A 16,592-nucleotide genomic window follows, 5' to 3' on the forward strand; every position below is an offset into this window, starting at 1 on the left:
ATTTTTCACAAAACTCAGCCCACTTGTCAAAAAACCAATAAATAATCCGACCACACTTGAAAATTGCCTCAAAAAACAAAAAATATTCGATCGAGAAGTCATTTCTTAAATGCTCTTCTCTCATTCAGTCAACATAATTCTAACAAATTTCAAACAATTTTTAACGATATTTAAACTTTTAATCATATTTCTTTTTGATACCTTTGAATCTTTTGTAATAATCTTAATCATTTTTTGCAATATTTTTTTAATTTTCTATTCCATATTCGAACTATACCTCCAGCTTTCAAAAGCTATTGACTATATCCACAGGTACGATTCACAAAAGTTATCCAAATGATACGAACCATTTTTAGTAGAACAGATATTTTTATACTATTTGTAATTTTTATAACATTTCTATCATCCCTCATCTTGACAATATGCAAATGTATAAAGAAAGCAATCATCACATTCGCCCTAGCAACAATCCTCCTAATTCTTTTTCTAGAAGAATACTATAATAAACATAAATTTTTTCACTAAAAGAATAGATCAAAAACCATCAAAAATTGCTAACCAACAATCACACAGTCAGTCTTCACCGACATCATCCCAGGAAAACCCAACACCACCTTCAATTACCCAAAACCCCCAAACATCTACACAAATTTCCTTTCAAGATAACCCATATACCTTTGAAGAACGACACGCTCGCTTATCAGAACCACTAGAACCAGTTCAACGACAAGCACCTCTAAGTGAACCAACATATAACTTATACCCAACACTACCACAAGAATTAAGTAGAATACGAAATCCTAGTCAAAACCAAAATACAGTCGAAATAAATAGACAAATTATACATCCTCGACGAAACAGAAATTTTCAAACTCCCCGAGTTCATTTTGATATACCTCAATCCCCATCACAAAGTACACCAGAAAACCCCATTGGCATATTACCAGAAACCCCTACGCTTCTTTCACAACGTAGCACCTCAAGCTTACCCTCAGATTACTTAGGTTCAACACCAACATCTGAACAAATCCGTGAAAACCCCTTTAACCCCACAAACCAAACATCACGACTACCATACTGGACAACACATTCATTCACACAAGGTGAACCAAATTTAATCAATGATCCAATAGATATTTCTACGGATACAACAACATCCTCATCACTACCAGAAACATTATCACTACCATCAACACCATCAATAAGCCAGATTTCACCACCGCCTTTTAACTTAAATTTCCCAAATAACCTCGACGCTAGATATCGAGAACAATCATCAACAAATATTCCTTTAAGACTAGACTGGAATACATTCACAGCACCCCCACCATTATTTGGACAACACCCAGAAAGTAACCGACTCCACAACTGGGCACTAAATAGACTACAATATAGACAAGACATTCACGAAGACATTCGTGCTCATAACATCCAAATACTCCAACAGAATAGTCTACAATTAAAATTTGAAATCACGGTTAAATTAAACAACATTACTCAACATCCCTATCCATTAAATCCACCAAATATAACAGCTCAATCCCTACCACCACCATTTATAACAAATGAAGTAATATACAAATACGACAGATATACCAAAAAGACAATTGGTTACATCACATTTTATAACCCATACTCAGGATTATCATACACATGTATATTCTAAAACTATTGATTGTTCTCCAACTCTTTTTTCTAGTAATCTCAAATGAAAACATAAACCCATCCCCCCGCACAGGACCCCAAGATTTATTAGTAACACATTACGATTGTGAAGAAAACGAACAAAAAACACTACACAAATATGCAATAAATCAAGTATCACAATGCGAAACAGAACCACAAGCCATAGAAACAACAAATGTAATAGCGACACTTTATTCAAAAGCCCGAGCAACAACAGTTATAGGATATAAATTCACAGCAACATTTTCCGAAAAGAAAGTACATTGTTCACAAGTCTCAAATGGAAATAAAAACCGACTTGACCACGAATCATTCTACCAAAGTAATATCGAACGACTTCTACATCTCAATCCCGAAGATTGTAAAAACGAGTTACTAAGACTCAATATCACAAGAAATAAAAACACAGATAGAAAATTAGTATATTTCCAAGTTTTTGCAGATTCTGTACATCAAGCAGAACTTGAAAGATATCAAGGACATATAAAATTAGATGAAAAATACCCATACAACGGCGCACACGGAAGATTAACTTATGATATACACGATAAACACTGGATACCACACATTGGTATAATTGACCCATCAAACTGCAAAGCAGACACAAAAAATAAATGATATCAAGAAATCATGTTTTTCGATTGGAAAATACAACTCGAAAAAATACAACTCACACGCGATTTATCAGACAACACAAGGATCTATCAAGGAATTAGATTACCTTGTAAAAACGACCAAGGCTATTGTGACCCTACAACACGAACACAAGCAACAATTGTTTGGTTCCCCGAAGACACATGTACAACATTTCAAGTAGCAAAAATACACGCTCGTATGATAAAATTTCACGAAAAATATTTTATACAATCAATTCCATATGAACAAGTCCATCCATCACGAAGACAAAGTTCTAATTTTAGAAACATAGAAAATATAGAAAATAAATTGACACGTTTTCAAATATATCAAGAAACAGAACTTGCATGTAAATACAGAAATCCACTTCACAAAACACAATACTCCGAGATATTAGTTGAATACGAAAAAGGATTCGACATGACCACTGGAAAAGTAAAAATCGACCCATACGCCACAAGTCACCCTATAAACGAAGGAACATCATATATACCAGTTGATTTTCAAAAAAGTAAAAGTCAACCTGGTGGACATCTAAAGCCCCAAGAATTATCACTAATGAATAGTACATATTTCGGTAACATCCACTATGATATTCACCTAGATATGAAATTAGACTACACAATTAGCCGAATTTTTCAAGAAATGTCACTCTCTGAATTAGAAACACTTCACCAACTATGCGAATTAGAAAGGACACAAATCCTACAATCACTTGCACTAGCAGTATTAAAAATACCCTATGCAGGATATTTATTATCAGGAAATAGATCAAATTTTTTAGACTATGAAGGAAACATTTTATGGTTTTATACCTGTACCAAAAAATAATCACCACTATATGTTTTCGAAGATAAACGATGCTATAAAAGAATCCCTATCTTTTATAAGAATAAAGTACATTTCGTTGACACGCTTTCAAGACGAACCTATTTTTGGGATACCGCAGTCCCATGTGGATCAGAAAATAGCCACAATGTAGTTCAACTGAACCCTGATGAAGATAAATATTACCTTCTTACCCCATATCCCACATTAATGCAATCACTCAAAAAATTTTCACCTGAAAGCATCAGAGCTATTGCTCGAAACCCAAATATTGACCTACAATCAATTGGAATATATTCAAAATCCGATATCCAACATCACATTAGAACACAACAATTCCAAGAATTATTAACACAAATGGACACTATACAAAGACAATCAATTGACCAAAACTTACGCAAACTTGCCGAAACCGCAGGATTTGCAGATATTTATACACAAGACTATAGCGGATATTTTAAAGACATTAAAGACTATATATATCTAAACGGTGAAAAATACCGACCACAAGATATTTCACCTATAAATATTTTTAGCTTTGTTACACTAAAAAATGAAATTCTCGATTTTCTAGGATGGCCCTACTACATCTTAGAAAAATTGACTATTTTATACGCAATGTTTAACTTTATAGGATTTCTTTTTTCGCTTTTAAAAGGAATCTACAATACATGCGCTATACACACACAAGTAAATAGACAAGCAAGTGTAGCACGCATACTATTTGCAGGATTTTTTGGAATTTTTTCATCATCAATAAACAAAATTCTTTTAGACGCACAAATAGAAGAATACAACACAAAAATAGCAACAAGACAGAACACATATGACGAAGAACATAACAATGTAGACATAACGCCTACAGCACCACAATTACCAGCCCTACCACATAACCATCCATTATCACTAGTCCCACGAAATTTTCGAAATTTAGCAATAACACAATCCAAATTTTAGACCAACCATATCACAAAGTCCCATTCAACATATAATGACACACCATCCACTAGATGAAAATACCTATGAACAAATTATAGAACAACCCCATACCACCGCTTTTCAGTCTCAAAATAATAATTTTTTTAGCCCACGATGAGCCGACAACTTGGATCCCTACATCGATCAAATTCCCACCCAACCAATCTCAACACTCCAATTACAATAATTCCACTTTTTGCTTTCCCGCCACCCGGTTTCCCAACCAATAATGTAACATCAGGCATGAATTCAGACACTAATTCACATATCTCAGTTTTATACTCCATATCACAACTCAATAACCCAGATATTGAAACCCCTGATGAATTTGCAGACTCTGAACCATCTCCATCCAATAATTTTCAAACCAAACCCTCAGTTTTTTCAAAACCCCCTTTTCAACCAATCCCGCCAAATGACCCACTCCCATCGATTTCGACACCCTCTTATGCTTCACAAGTCACCCCAACCTACTCTTCATTTCATTCAGACCGATCATCCAATTCTCCAGATACTCCCCAAATCTCCCAGGAACTAGATAATTTTATCACCCTACAACAACAACCCTTCCACCTCGAAAATTCCACTATAAACCAGATTTCATCCACAATAGAATCATTAAACCCACCTACCCCTACACCCTCTTCAGCTTATACCGCATCATTAGCACCATCCTCCACATCCACCGAATCATCAAATAGCACTAATAGAGCTTATCGCACTTTCAAAAGAAAATTCCCGAACCATCCATTTCCGACAAAACCAGGAACAGCCCGTGAATATATTAATCATCCAAATCACACTAACACGAAAGATTTTCTAGCCATCACCCTACCCTCATTTCCACAGTATACCTTGAACACCCCTAACGACACTAACGACACACGTAGTTTTGTAGATGAACAAGTTTTAATGCGTACACTTCATTGGACATCATATTATCATTTTACTAACCCCCTTTGCCTACCTTTATCTAATACTCACATCGATATAGAAAGAAATAAAGATATGCTATATCGACTCACCACACCACTAACACATAGACAATTTACTTACATCGGATATAAAAAATCACTAAAAACATACACTGCACCCCGAGCTAACGAATATACGCTAGAATATTACGATCATAACATCATCCGAACTAACCAAGATCAATTTTTAGATGATGATCGCTTCGCTAACCCACAAATCACAGAAAAATTTTTCATCAAAACACCATATGTATTTACACTCAATATATTTGATCGTAAATTCGATCACATCATTTCTGAAGCACTAACCGACACACAATCTTACGAAAGTTTTAAAGAAAAATTTCAATTATTTTCACTAACCTTTCATTTCCTTGCACCACATGAAAGAGATTTGCACTGCTCACACGATATTATGTTACGCACTAAACAAACCCACACATATACATATTATCGCTTCATACAAAATCACTTTGACCTACACACTCCATCAAGACAACCACACCATCGTTTTCAATTTATTAACTCTAAATACACATCACCATTTTTTCTTAACTTCACATATTGCATCAAAGATACTAACCTTCACGGTATTCTTCGCAATTATGATCCCATAACCCAAATGTATATTTTTTGTCCCATCACAAAGACCTTCAACGCAGAAGAATCCAGACCCTTCCTTATCCCACATGAATTTGTTCAACCTATAGAAATCCCCATATTAGAATTCATCCACAACACTAAATATAACCACAAATTATATAATCTCATCCAAAACACACCTTATGAGTTTTCAGCTGGCACTGAAGAACTAAAAACCATTAAAGCACTTCAATTGCTTTGGCCACTGCTTCAAACTAAAAACATCATTCGCATACTAGCAAAGTTACTAACAAATTCCGACATAATCCACGACATCTTCCCCCACGGTTTTTTCCCCGACGACTAACAGGTAAGTATAATTTATATATATTCTAAACTAATAAATTTAAAATAAAAAACTAACCATTCTTTATCCATGTCTCATTTTGATTTTTAGTCTTCATCTCACGATTATCTGCAAAATACACAAAAGAAAAATAAAAAATAGAAAACTTCTTCAAATTGTTCAAAACTCTAATAATCTTTTGCACCAGCTAAATTAAATAAAGTTCATACAAATGTAGTAAATTAATTTATAAATTATTTCCCTAAAAAGCAGTAATTCTAATAATGATGAAAATTTGTAACTTAATTTTTCCCCAAAACTAGCAGTAAAATTGAAATTCTATGTAGTAAATTGATAAAACGCAAATGCAGTACTAACCTTTTGATATTTTCATTCACTCGCACAAAGAATTCTATCCAAACTCGCACAGCGCGCCCACGAAGAATTGTTTAAATAATGAATTTCAGTTTTAAGTTTTCACACTCAACAACTATAACACACGATAACAAGTTTCAAACTTTCCTTTAACCCGGTTGGAAAGGAATTATATACTAAACAAAACTAACCAATGCAGCTTACTAAACACCACAACACATAGAATAACAGCATGACTAAGAAAAGGAAACCAACGGTACCCAAACCGGATTAACCCAGTTTAAAACTGGATAATTTATTCTTTTGAAGACTATTATAAAGTCTAAGAAAGAAATAATAAAACACAAAAAATCGAAAGACAAACCCATACCAAAAACAATTTGATTTTTGAAAAAAGGACACAACCAACGAAACATAAGAAAAACCACAATAAACTCAACATAAAACGTTATCACATAACAGGACCTCTCACAGAAACCGCACGAAATCATACTCCCACTCCTGGCCTAACCCACCAGAGAGGACGTCCTGAGCATGCTCTATAGCCGGCCTAACCCACCGCGCTACATCCACGCTTTGTGACCACACTTCTATTTTTAATAAGAGGTACTCAAGGGTGAGTAACTCTTCAAAATAACTGAACTAAAACAAAAAGATTTTGTGAAAACAACTAACCAAAATCATAATTAAAACACCAAACTAATAAAAATTTTATAAAATGTAAATTATATCTTGCAGTATATAGATCAGCATACAACACCAAATACGAACATCCAAAGACAAAATGAATCCACTACACTCGAAAAAGAATGGCCAACCACAATTAATATGCCGCCCACAATCACAACTCAAAGGATTTAGAGTACGACTTGACTTTGCAGAAAAGGACTTCATTGAACTAGAACAATGACCACCTCGATGTTCAAGTATACGTACAGATCCGAGTAACCAGGCATCCCCTCCACGCACAATCTCCACGCCATTCCCAGACAAGGTCAAGCCAAAAGAAGTTCTCTACAAGAAACGAAAAAACCTGTCATAGCCAACCATTCTGAAATCAGATTTGAGTTTGTTGCGAAAATCCAGTCGTTGTCATGAGAAGACACAACGATTGAACCTGGAACTTCTCTAACAAGAGAACCCAGACGAAATATGATGTTCGCCAAAAACCAACGTTCATCATCCATCCTTTGAATTGCAGAAAGACTATTCTAAAAAACTCTGTAAAACCCGGATGGGTGGAACCTGATCTAAACTACATTTTATGATTGGATAAATTAGATATTTTACCACTGTAAAGTATTTAATATTAACCAATCATGATCCATCTAACTAACAACCCACTTATTTGTAAGTTTTAGAATTACTTGTAATTTCAGCACCAGAGAGATTTGAATTTAACTTAGAAATTAGTTGACTCTCCAAGAAGACTTCAGCAGCCGCAATAAACCAGTATACCCTAGATCTATTGAGCCTAGCAGAGACTAGTTAAACAACCTGAGACTAGATAGTATAAGAGTAAGATTAGGATCGGTATTAGACTAAGAAGTTGCACGAATCTATCCGGCCGAAAATAAGATAGCGTGACGAGCAGACGGTGTACCCTATCCGAAATTACTCTATGAGTTAACCACCTCGGTTATAACTCATTATGATATTTTTAAGGTAAAAGTATCTCATTTTTTTTGAGTGTGAGACCTGTCGGCATGTGAACCTGTCGGCAGGTTGTTTATTCGAATAAGGGGAGTTTTTATCCCTTTCTGACGGTATAGCACAGTTAAGAAGAACTATTATAGAAATTGTTTTTGATCTGATAACTGTGAAATAACATTTTTTCTTTGGCTGTATTACAGGTGTTGGGTTGATTATATTCGAGTCATACTGGCAATTAATCTGGCAAAAATCCGGCAAAAACGATCCCAGTAGTTGTTGCTCGAGGAACACGAAATGATTGTTATGATTTTTGGTTTTATAAAATTTTCTATACCATGAACCATTTTTCCATGAAACATGATACCAACGAGTTCCGAACCAACTTATCGAAACATCTCAACATTTCAAAGTTTTAGAGGTTCATGTGCAAAAAAAAGTCCAGTAAATTTAAATCAAATGGTAAATTTTCTAATTCTCGCTGGAATTTTACAAAAATCAATCACCGTGGTCGGTGTAAAATGCTGATTATACTTTTCCATTTTTACTATTTAATTAAATACCAAGATTTAAATCTCAAATAGCAAAAAGGCACACTTCTTGTGAGGCAATTCTAAATCTTACAATCGCAGTAATGCCTATTACTTCTTTATGTCGTCTGGTTGTAACAACATCCTAGTATATACTAACAAAGCTCTTCTAATTCCCTAAACCGATTTTCAACATTTAATTATTTAAGGACGTCATTGCGGCATCATGAAAATCGCATAATTTTCACAAGAAACCTGAATTTATTTTTTTTGTGTATTAACTCAGTTTAATTTTTTAAATGAGCTGATATGTTATTAGTTGATCGCCGCTTAAAGCTGTTCTATGCTACCATCAGTCATAAATTCATTAACACCGATGAAATTTTTTTTACCAACAAAAACAAATCATTAATCAAGTTCCAATATGCAAGTGGATTACACTTGCAAAATTTCCGTGGATTTTGTATACAAATACATGTAACGTGAATTTTGCCGGCAAATTTGTTTTGTCACGGGTTCCGCAACAAGCAAAAATAGCTAGTTGTCCTGAACTCCGCAACTGTGAGCAGATTCCGCAAATTAAATGTGAAATCTCAGAATCTAAGAGGAAGCCGCTTTTTTGTTTGTTACTGTACTAAGCCAGCTGTTGCATATGAACATTTCAAAAGCAAGAGCTAAAATTATTATCTAGCAATGGGGAATTTGAAATTGAGGACTTAACCATTTGCAGCAAAATCCATGAACAAATTTTAAAACAATGGTTTACTGAATCGGTGAATTTCAATCTTAAGTATTTAGGGATCTTTCCCAGCAAGCAAAATTTTCGCGATCGATTTGATATCATCAATAAAATCATTATATCGGATTATATTGGGATCAGAGTGATTTCAAATCATCAGTATTTGATTTTAGAAAATTAAGGTGAGAGGTAGAATGAGGTGGAAAGAATAAGGATCAAAGGAATTGACAGGAATTGAGATCGAAGTTGTGTGTAAAGCAAGAATTGAGATCGAACTTGGCAAGATTGAAATTGGGTGTAAAATTGAGGCAGGAAATAAGATCAAAACTGGTGGTAAATTGGCAGTAATTGATATCAAAAATTTGGTATTTTAACTAGTAGCTCAACTGTTAGCATTAATTGAGATTGAGTTTAATTTGATACTATGTTTTAATGTATAGTAGCGCTTCAATGCTTCACATGGTGAATGAAGAAACAGCAAAGACGATTATCACTATTCACTAAATACTCAGTTTGGACTCGTAATGACTTTCAGAAATCCTAGCGGAAAAAGAAGCTTTACCTAATGATCGATTTTTCTCAATTGGGTGAATTGTATCATAAAGTGTCATTTTTAAGTTGCTCTTGAAACTCGAAGCGTTTTCATGCCATTTTTTTTTTGAAACTTGAGTTTTTTTTTTCAAAAAACAATTCATTATGATTTTTTCTGTTTTCTGTAACTTGCGTCCGTTGACTCTTTTCCAAATGTCTGTTGGCAATGTTTTTGGTTGACATCCAAAACACACATGATTTTTTGCTGTCGTGGATTTGTTATAAACCATTTCGCGGTTTGGAGAAAAACTTTTTTCGATTGAGTGTTCGTTTGCTTCAGACTCTTTCGTCACAGTGGCAATGTCATCGAAGAACGAGCGGAAGACGAGCACTAAAAAGAGCAACTGCAGTCCTGTTTTTATGGAGAACTTCGTATTCGAGGTGGCCATGACTCACCTCACCCTCTGCTTCGTCAAAATCATCCTCTTCGTCAAACAGGTTTGAGCTTCAGACAGTCGTTCTTCACCCGGCCAGAAACAGACCCCAATCATGTATTACACACTAGGCTGAGGTCTGGTCATAGATGATCTAAGGATACCACTTAGTTGTAGCTGCATTGGACAATAAACTGACAGTTTTCAGATCTCTTTTCGATATTCCATACTGGTTAAGTTTCACGTTTTTGACTAATTCCTCAATTTCATGTTTTCTCTTTTATTCATGATTTATGTTAATTATCCACATTTGAGAAGTTATCCATCTTTTTAAATAGTTTCACCCATCTTAAGTGAAAAATTCAGCCATGAATCTCACGTAGCTTCAAAGAAAACGGACAAAATCTGAAAAAAAAACGTCAATTCGATCGGTTAAACTAAAAGTTCTATGTTCCGTGACTGTAGTCGATAATATGTTGCCAAAATAACTTCATTACACAAACAGTTCAGTATTGAGTATACAACTGATTTGCGGCAAACTTTTTTGTTACAACTTGAGTAATATGATAGCTCATAAAACCCTGAGTAAAACTAAAACTAATATTTAGAAAAACAGAAAATGCTGCCTAGAAACGCTTCTTTACTAGAGGAATCAATCGAACCAGTAATTTTTTATATGTTCATTTAGCTGTCAGCAAACGCCCTGGCATAGACCTTAACATGTTAACTATTGGTCGACAATAAACCTGCACCATAACTCACCCACTGGAAAAAATTCCGTGGAGCAACTTCGTGTAATCCGACGAAGAAGGTATTTTCCCGGTGAAACTGGCATCGTCAAGGGAATTTTCTGTTTTTAATCTTGCCTGAAAGTTTCAACGGAGTTCAGAACAAATGAGTTTGCCGTTAATTACCGTAGACTTTCATTACCGAGTTTGCCGTAGACTTTCATAAAGGTTGCGATCGTTTTTTTCTTAATTTTTTTCAGGAAAAGTCTTAAATACTCGTCCGGCTCATATTTAATTTTCGCAGTTTGACATTTGGTTTCTTTTTAATTTCAGTTAATTAGCTTTTTTTGAAAGTAGGGAAAACTCCACTATCGAACCGCAAAAGTGTAACGGTCACAAAAAAACGTGATCAAAATTTAGTTTAAAAAGTGGAATTTGACTTTTAGATCTCCAGCGAAAACAAAATCTTCCTCTCGTTCAAATTTTTCATATTCAGTTAATTTTAGCAAAATTACTTGTCAGTGCTTTTTTTGTTCATTTGCGTTTATTCACTCCTTCCCAACTGTATATTGGTTATGTATAAACTTCCTAGCAGAACAAAAAATGTTCCTTGTAAGCCAAATTTTTTCAAATTGGGTCGTTTTTTTCATAGCATTGCAAACTGTAAAAAACTGAATTTCAAAGAGCTTGAAAACCATATATTTTTTTTGGTTTGAAAATTGAAAATCGAAGATTTTTTTTTGCATTCAATGAATTTTTGCTATGCTTTTAATGCTTTTGCCATTAATTATGGGCTGCCTGCAGTCATCTTCTGGAATCCTTTGAGTCCCTTGATTCTGATGAAAATTCTCTTTGTTACAGCTAATTCTTTTTATGTACAGATAAAATGCTAATTTAAAAAGGAACTAATCTCACAGTTAAAATTTGAAAAAGTGAGCAAGCATTCTTTCCGCCGGAGAGAATGAGTACATCAATGTCATAACGTCAGAAACAGTTACAACAAACTTCAATTAATAAGAATGGTGAAATAAAAGTACTGCAATTCACAACATTCCCCTTGTTAGGAGAAAAAAATTGGCTCTTTTTCCTACCCCTCCCCCCCCCCTCCCCACCTCGTATGAGCATCAATTTTATGATGTAATGAGTGGTTTTACGAGATTAATTATAAAAACCAAATATTTTTGTCATGGCCCGGTTAGTCCGCATCCAATTTTCTTGTTAATTGGTTGGTGGCAACAGTAATTTAACTTGTAAAAAATTGCAGGTGGCGGGAAAAGGAAAAAGCGCCAAAAAATAAATACTAAATTAAAGGTAACTGACCCTTTTCTTCCCCCGAAGGAAGACGAAAGAAATTTAACAAACTACAATCAATATGCACTAGTTTAAAAACTATCAACATTACAACAAAACTAATGTTTGATATAAAAAGAACTTAAACTTATTTAGTAACTGGTTAGTCGGAGTAGATCTTACGGAATTTAGCAATTAAAGGTACGTTAGTAGTAACTGAACAAGATATGTACTAAGAGATCTAAATTTGAAATCGAAAAAAAAACAAGCTAGACTAAGGAAAAACTTGCAAAAAAATTACTGTATCAGTTTTTCTCAACTTCTATTACCATTTCCAGTTCAGCGAAAAACAGTTCACTGTTCAAGTGTTCGATTTCGTTATAGCTGCCCAGAGTCATGCTCAAGGATTCATCTGTTGAAGAGGGGGATTGTAAGTCCGCTGAAGAATTGTCTGAGGAGTTACCTGTATCGTCGAGGGAGTGTGCTGAGAAAACTGGGATTGTCTTATCCGAGGTAATTGGGGAAGAAGTCGTTCCTTCCGATCCCGATTGTTCATGATGGCCGAGGATGATCGGGTTTGTCACTGTTTTCGGCTGTTCGTCTCGACTATCTATAACGTCTATGTAAAACTGAGGAGGTCCTACATTTCGGCGCGACCGAAGAAGTTGAAACTCGTTACCGGTGTTATTCTTGTTGTTAGAAGATTCTTGGGTAGCCGTTTTCTCGTCCGAAGAATCGATGATAATGTAGATTGCAAGGTCTACAGTCGAGTCTTTTTGTGAGGTCTCCTGTTGATCCGGCGGATAGTGTTATCGGAATTGATACGTTCTCTAACCATATCTCCTCAAGGGAGACCTCCCGCGATCCAATCACTAATAACTGAGGCGTCTGACGGAAGTAACATTGATTCATCGCAAGCAAAATATTTTGTATTTATGACCTGTTTCTTGTCAGGTGAGGGTCTGTTTCTCTCAGGTTTGGCAGAGGGTTTTGAGACTGTGGTCTTTTGTCCTTATCGGAGGTAGCTAACTCAGTTTGGAGCCATGTCTTCGGGCCTATTTTTCTCGTAGTTGTTTTGTAAACTTCAGTAGTCCGCTTTGAATCTACTTCAAAATCAAAGTCAGAAAAAACGGAAAGGAATTTTTCCGTCTACCAGAACAAACAGTAGACGAAATAAATTTCGGAAGAGCGAATGCGGTTTTTCTGATAATTTTTCCGTCGCAAAACTCTAACGTAATTTTTGAAGCTTTTATAATTTTCTGATTAAGATATCTAAAAAAAGTGTTTCCGTTTATGCTTACCTTAGTTTTACACGATGAAAGCTTGGATGGTGATGGGTAACATAACTCGTAGCTTTTATCCATCGGAAACAGATTTTTCTTTGGGATTATAGGGTCCTCATTTCGTCCTCAACCCGGTCATCAGATTTCCAGTCAAGTACCCCTCCTTTGCTTAGGATTGATTTTTCTTTGTCTAAAACTCAATTGGATAGATTATTGGAGGCTAACTGTTTCCAGGTCGTGTTTGGTTTTCTATTAAAGTGTATTTCAAAAGGTGAACATATGAGTTTTGATTGGAAAGACAAACGAAGGCTCCAAATAGTTTTTAAGACCGCGCGCATATTGTAAAGTAGGTTTTTGATGATCGGGAGCCATTGCTAATAATTTTAATTTTACAGTCTGAACAGATTTTTTCACTAAGCCATTCGAGCGATGTTTGCCAACTTTGCGAAATTTTCTTTCAAAATTATTGAAATCACAAAAAGATTTAAAATCCTGGCTAGTCAAACAAGATGTGTGGTCGACACGGATAGAAAAAGGAACGCCGTGTAAGTAAAAGTAACCCTGAAGGAATTCAATCACTGTATTTGATGAAGTGAAAGATGTTATTTTAGCCGTGGGAAACTTTAAAAATCTGTCAAAGCATGATTAATTATTTTTACTCATCCCAAACTGGAGTCCAAAGGCGAGGCGAAATCAAGATTTAATTCCCCATTAGGCTCAGATAAAGATGTTAGTTTGAGTTTAGGGAAAAAAACTTTTTACATTATTATTAGTTTTTGTGCATTGAGAACACTTTTTACCGTGAACATATATTTGACGGTTTATGTCAGGCCACCATATACACTGATCAAATTATTTCATGCCGAACAGTTCCGGATGGGCCTCATGAAGTGTCTTCTTAACTGCGTTTCTTAAGAACAAAGAGATTACTACTTTTCCGTCCATTTATACTAATCAGTCGGATTTATGAAGATCTCGAATGAACTGGTTTAGATAGAGGCATTTGGTTTTTTTCTTGTAAATTTGTTTGTTGATAAATTTCGAATCAAAAGCTATTTTTATCGACTTGTAATTTTTGCAAGCGATTACGATTGAACTAATGCTTCTGTCTTCGTCGCAATTTTCTCAATTTTTAATCTGTCTTTCGGAATTAAGTCGGCCTAGTTCTGCTTTTACCGCGTCGAGTAAATGAAGGCGAACACGTCAACCTTTCAATTGAATTGGTTTTAGTGGATCTTGAAACTGTGTGATTTTCGTTTGAGTTTTTATGTTTCAAATCCGAAGGAATATTTGTTTAAAAGTCTTCGTAATAATAACTATATCTTTTTTTTCGGCCGAGTAAATTAAATAAACAGACTTACGAGTCTTCTTGGTCTGGTAGTGATAAAAACATTTCTGAGAGACTTCGAATCCCGCTTTTGGCAGATTATCCTTTCATTGACTTTTTCTCTCGTGGCCTTCTGTTTAGAACAATGACATTCATCGTGAGACCATCGGTTGGAAAAGATTGGGATGATTAACTTTCAAGATGGGTGATGTTTATTGGTTTGTTTGTGAATGAAAATTTTAGGTTTTTTGTTGATTGATCCATCGGAATAAATCTTCAAGTACGGGTCATCTAATTTTAATTTATGGAGTACACTTCTCTTGAAGAAGCTCACGGGGCTGGCGGAGTGGATTTGTATATTAAGGGTTACTTGATTTTCTTTTCCGAGCCCGATGTTTAATAATTTTTGAAGTTCTTTCCTTTGGTAATCGTAAATAGTTGTTAAATTTAAAACAGAGTAAACATCGCTGTCGATCTGTCCAGATTCTGACCAGGCGTCGATTACTCTACAACATTCTCTAATTACACGGTCGTGATTTCCATCCGGTTGATCCGATGGATAATTACAATCTGCATTATGTTGAATTTGAGTATCCGCTATATATACATTTTACGGCGGGATTTACAAAATCCGGTAGAATGTCTTCTGTATTTACAGGATGTACGAGGTGTGTCTATTGCTGCACCGACCGCCAGGTGGCCTTTGGAGAAAGTGCCGTCACATTCCATTTATGCATTACTCCGTTCAATATTTAAAATTGGTTACCTTTTTATTTAAAATGATTAAAAGCTTTGATAACAGACGATCCGTTATTTGTCAGATCGTCTGTTAACAAAGCAAAGAAATATTTGTCATTTTCATATGGTTAGTTTTTCCTTTTTAATCGATAAGTGCTACGCTTAGTTCTTTTAGGGGTAGGAGTAGTTCTCTTAGAAATTTTTGTTGGATGTCCGAGCTCATCATTTTTATATAAATAAAAATGTCTCTTATTCGTTCATCTTCTCCTGCGGATATACCGCATTTCTTTGCCATTTCAGCAAGAGCTCCTCAAAATTGATTGTATAACTCTCTACTTCCTTTTGAAGAGTTTGCTACAAATGCTACGGAAAAATGTCCCCTGCTATGGAACTCTTTGGAGGAGTTTGGAGAATTTTCACTCGTGTAAATTTTTGGCCGAAAATCATTTTTCCTTCGTTTCCAAGGGCTAAATACTAGACTGATAGAAGTTTCTTATCTTTTTCTTCAAGTCTCATGCCGTTGAATCGTTTCGTTTCTGCCTTTATCATTGCTGATTCTTCATTGTCAAATCTCTCTTGCTCCCGTAGTTTTCTGTCAAAGGGAGAGGCCTTCTGTGTTTCCGTTTCGCTATCCGGCGGATTTTCTAGGAAAGGTGATTGTAGATGGTATCTTTCAATCGGGTTCAGAAAATTTTCTATAGTCTATTTTTTTTTCAGATTGTTCCACCAAAAAAAGTTTTGTCTGATTCTGACGCTTGAGAACCGATCCTCTCTGGATGTCTAGATATATAGTAGACACACCTAATGTGTTTTCATGTGATGTTATCTATTTAGCAATCGAATGGCAACAATCGATCAACCCACCGCACTCACCGCGTTTAGTATGTTTTTGTCTTTTTTTCCTCTAACAGACATGACAACAAAGCCTTACGATTTA

The 16,592-nt window shown here is 35.2% G+C and overlaps 1 protein-coding gene across 4 annotated transcripts in view; it reads left to right on the forward strand.

The window, feature by feature from the left end:
- The window catches only part of LOC134851711 (uncharacterized), a 215,982-nt gene that overhangs the window by 196,238 nt on the left and 3,152 nt on the right, over nt 1-16,592 (forward strand). For all 4 annotated transcript variants that reach the window (XM_063867924.1, XM_063867926.1, XM_063867928.1 and 1 more), the window contains one exon: nt 10,196-10,353. In XM_063867924.1, coding sequence (XP_063723994.1) covers nt 10,196-10,353 — 158 coding nt within the window. The remainder of the gene's footprint in view (nt 1-10,195; nt 10,354-16,592) is intronic.

Source organism: Symsagittifera roscoffensis, chromosome 7 (genome assembly GCF_963678635.1).
Source record: "Symsagittifera roscoffensis chromosome 7, txSymRosc1.1, whole genome shotgun sequence".
Classification (NCBI taxonomy): Eukaryota; Metazoa; Xenacoelomorpha; order Acoela; family Convolutidae; genus Symsagittifera; species Symsagittifera roscoffensis.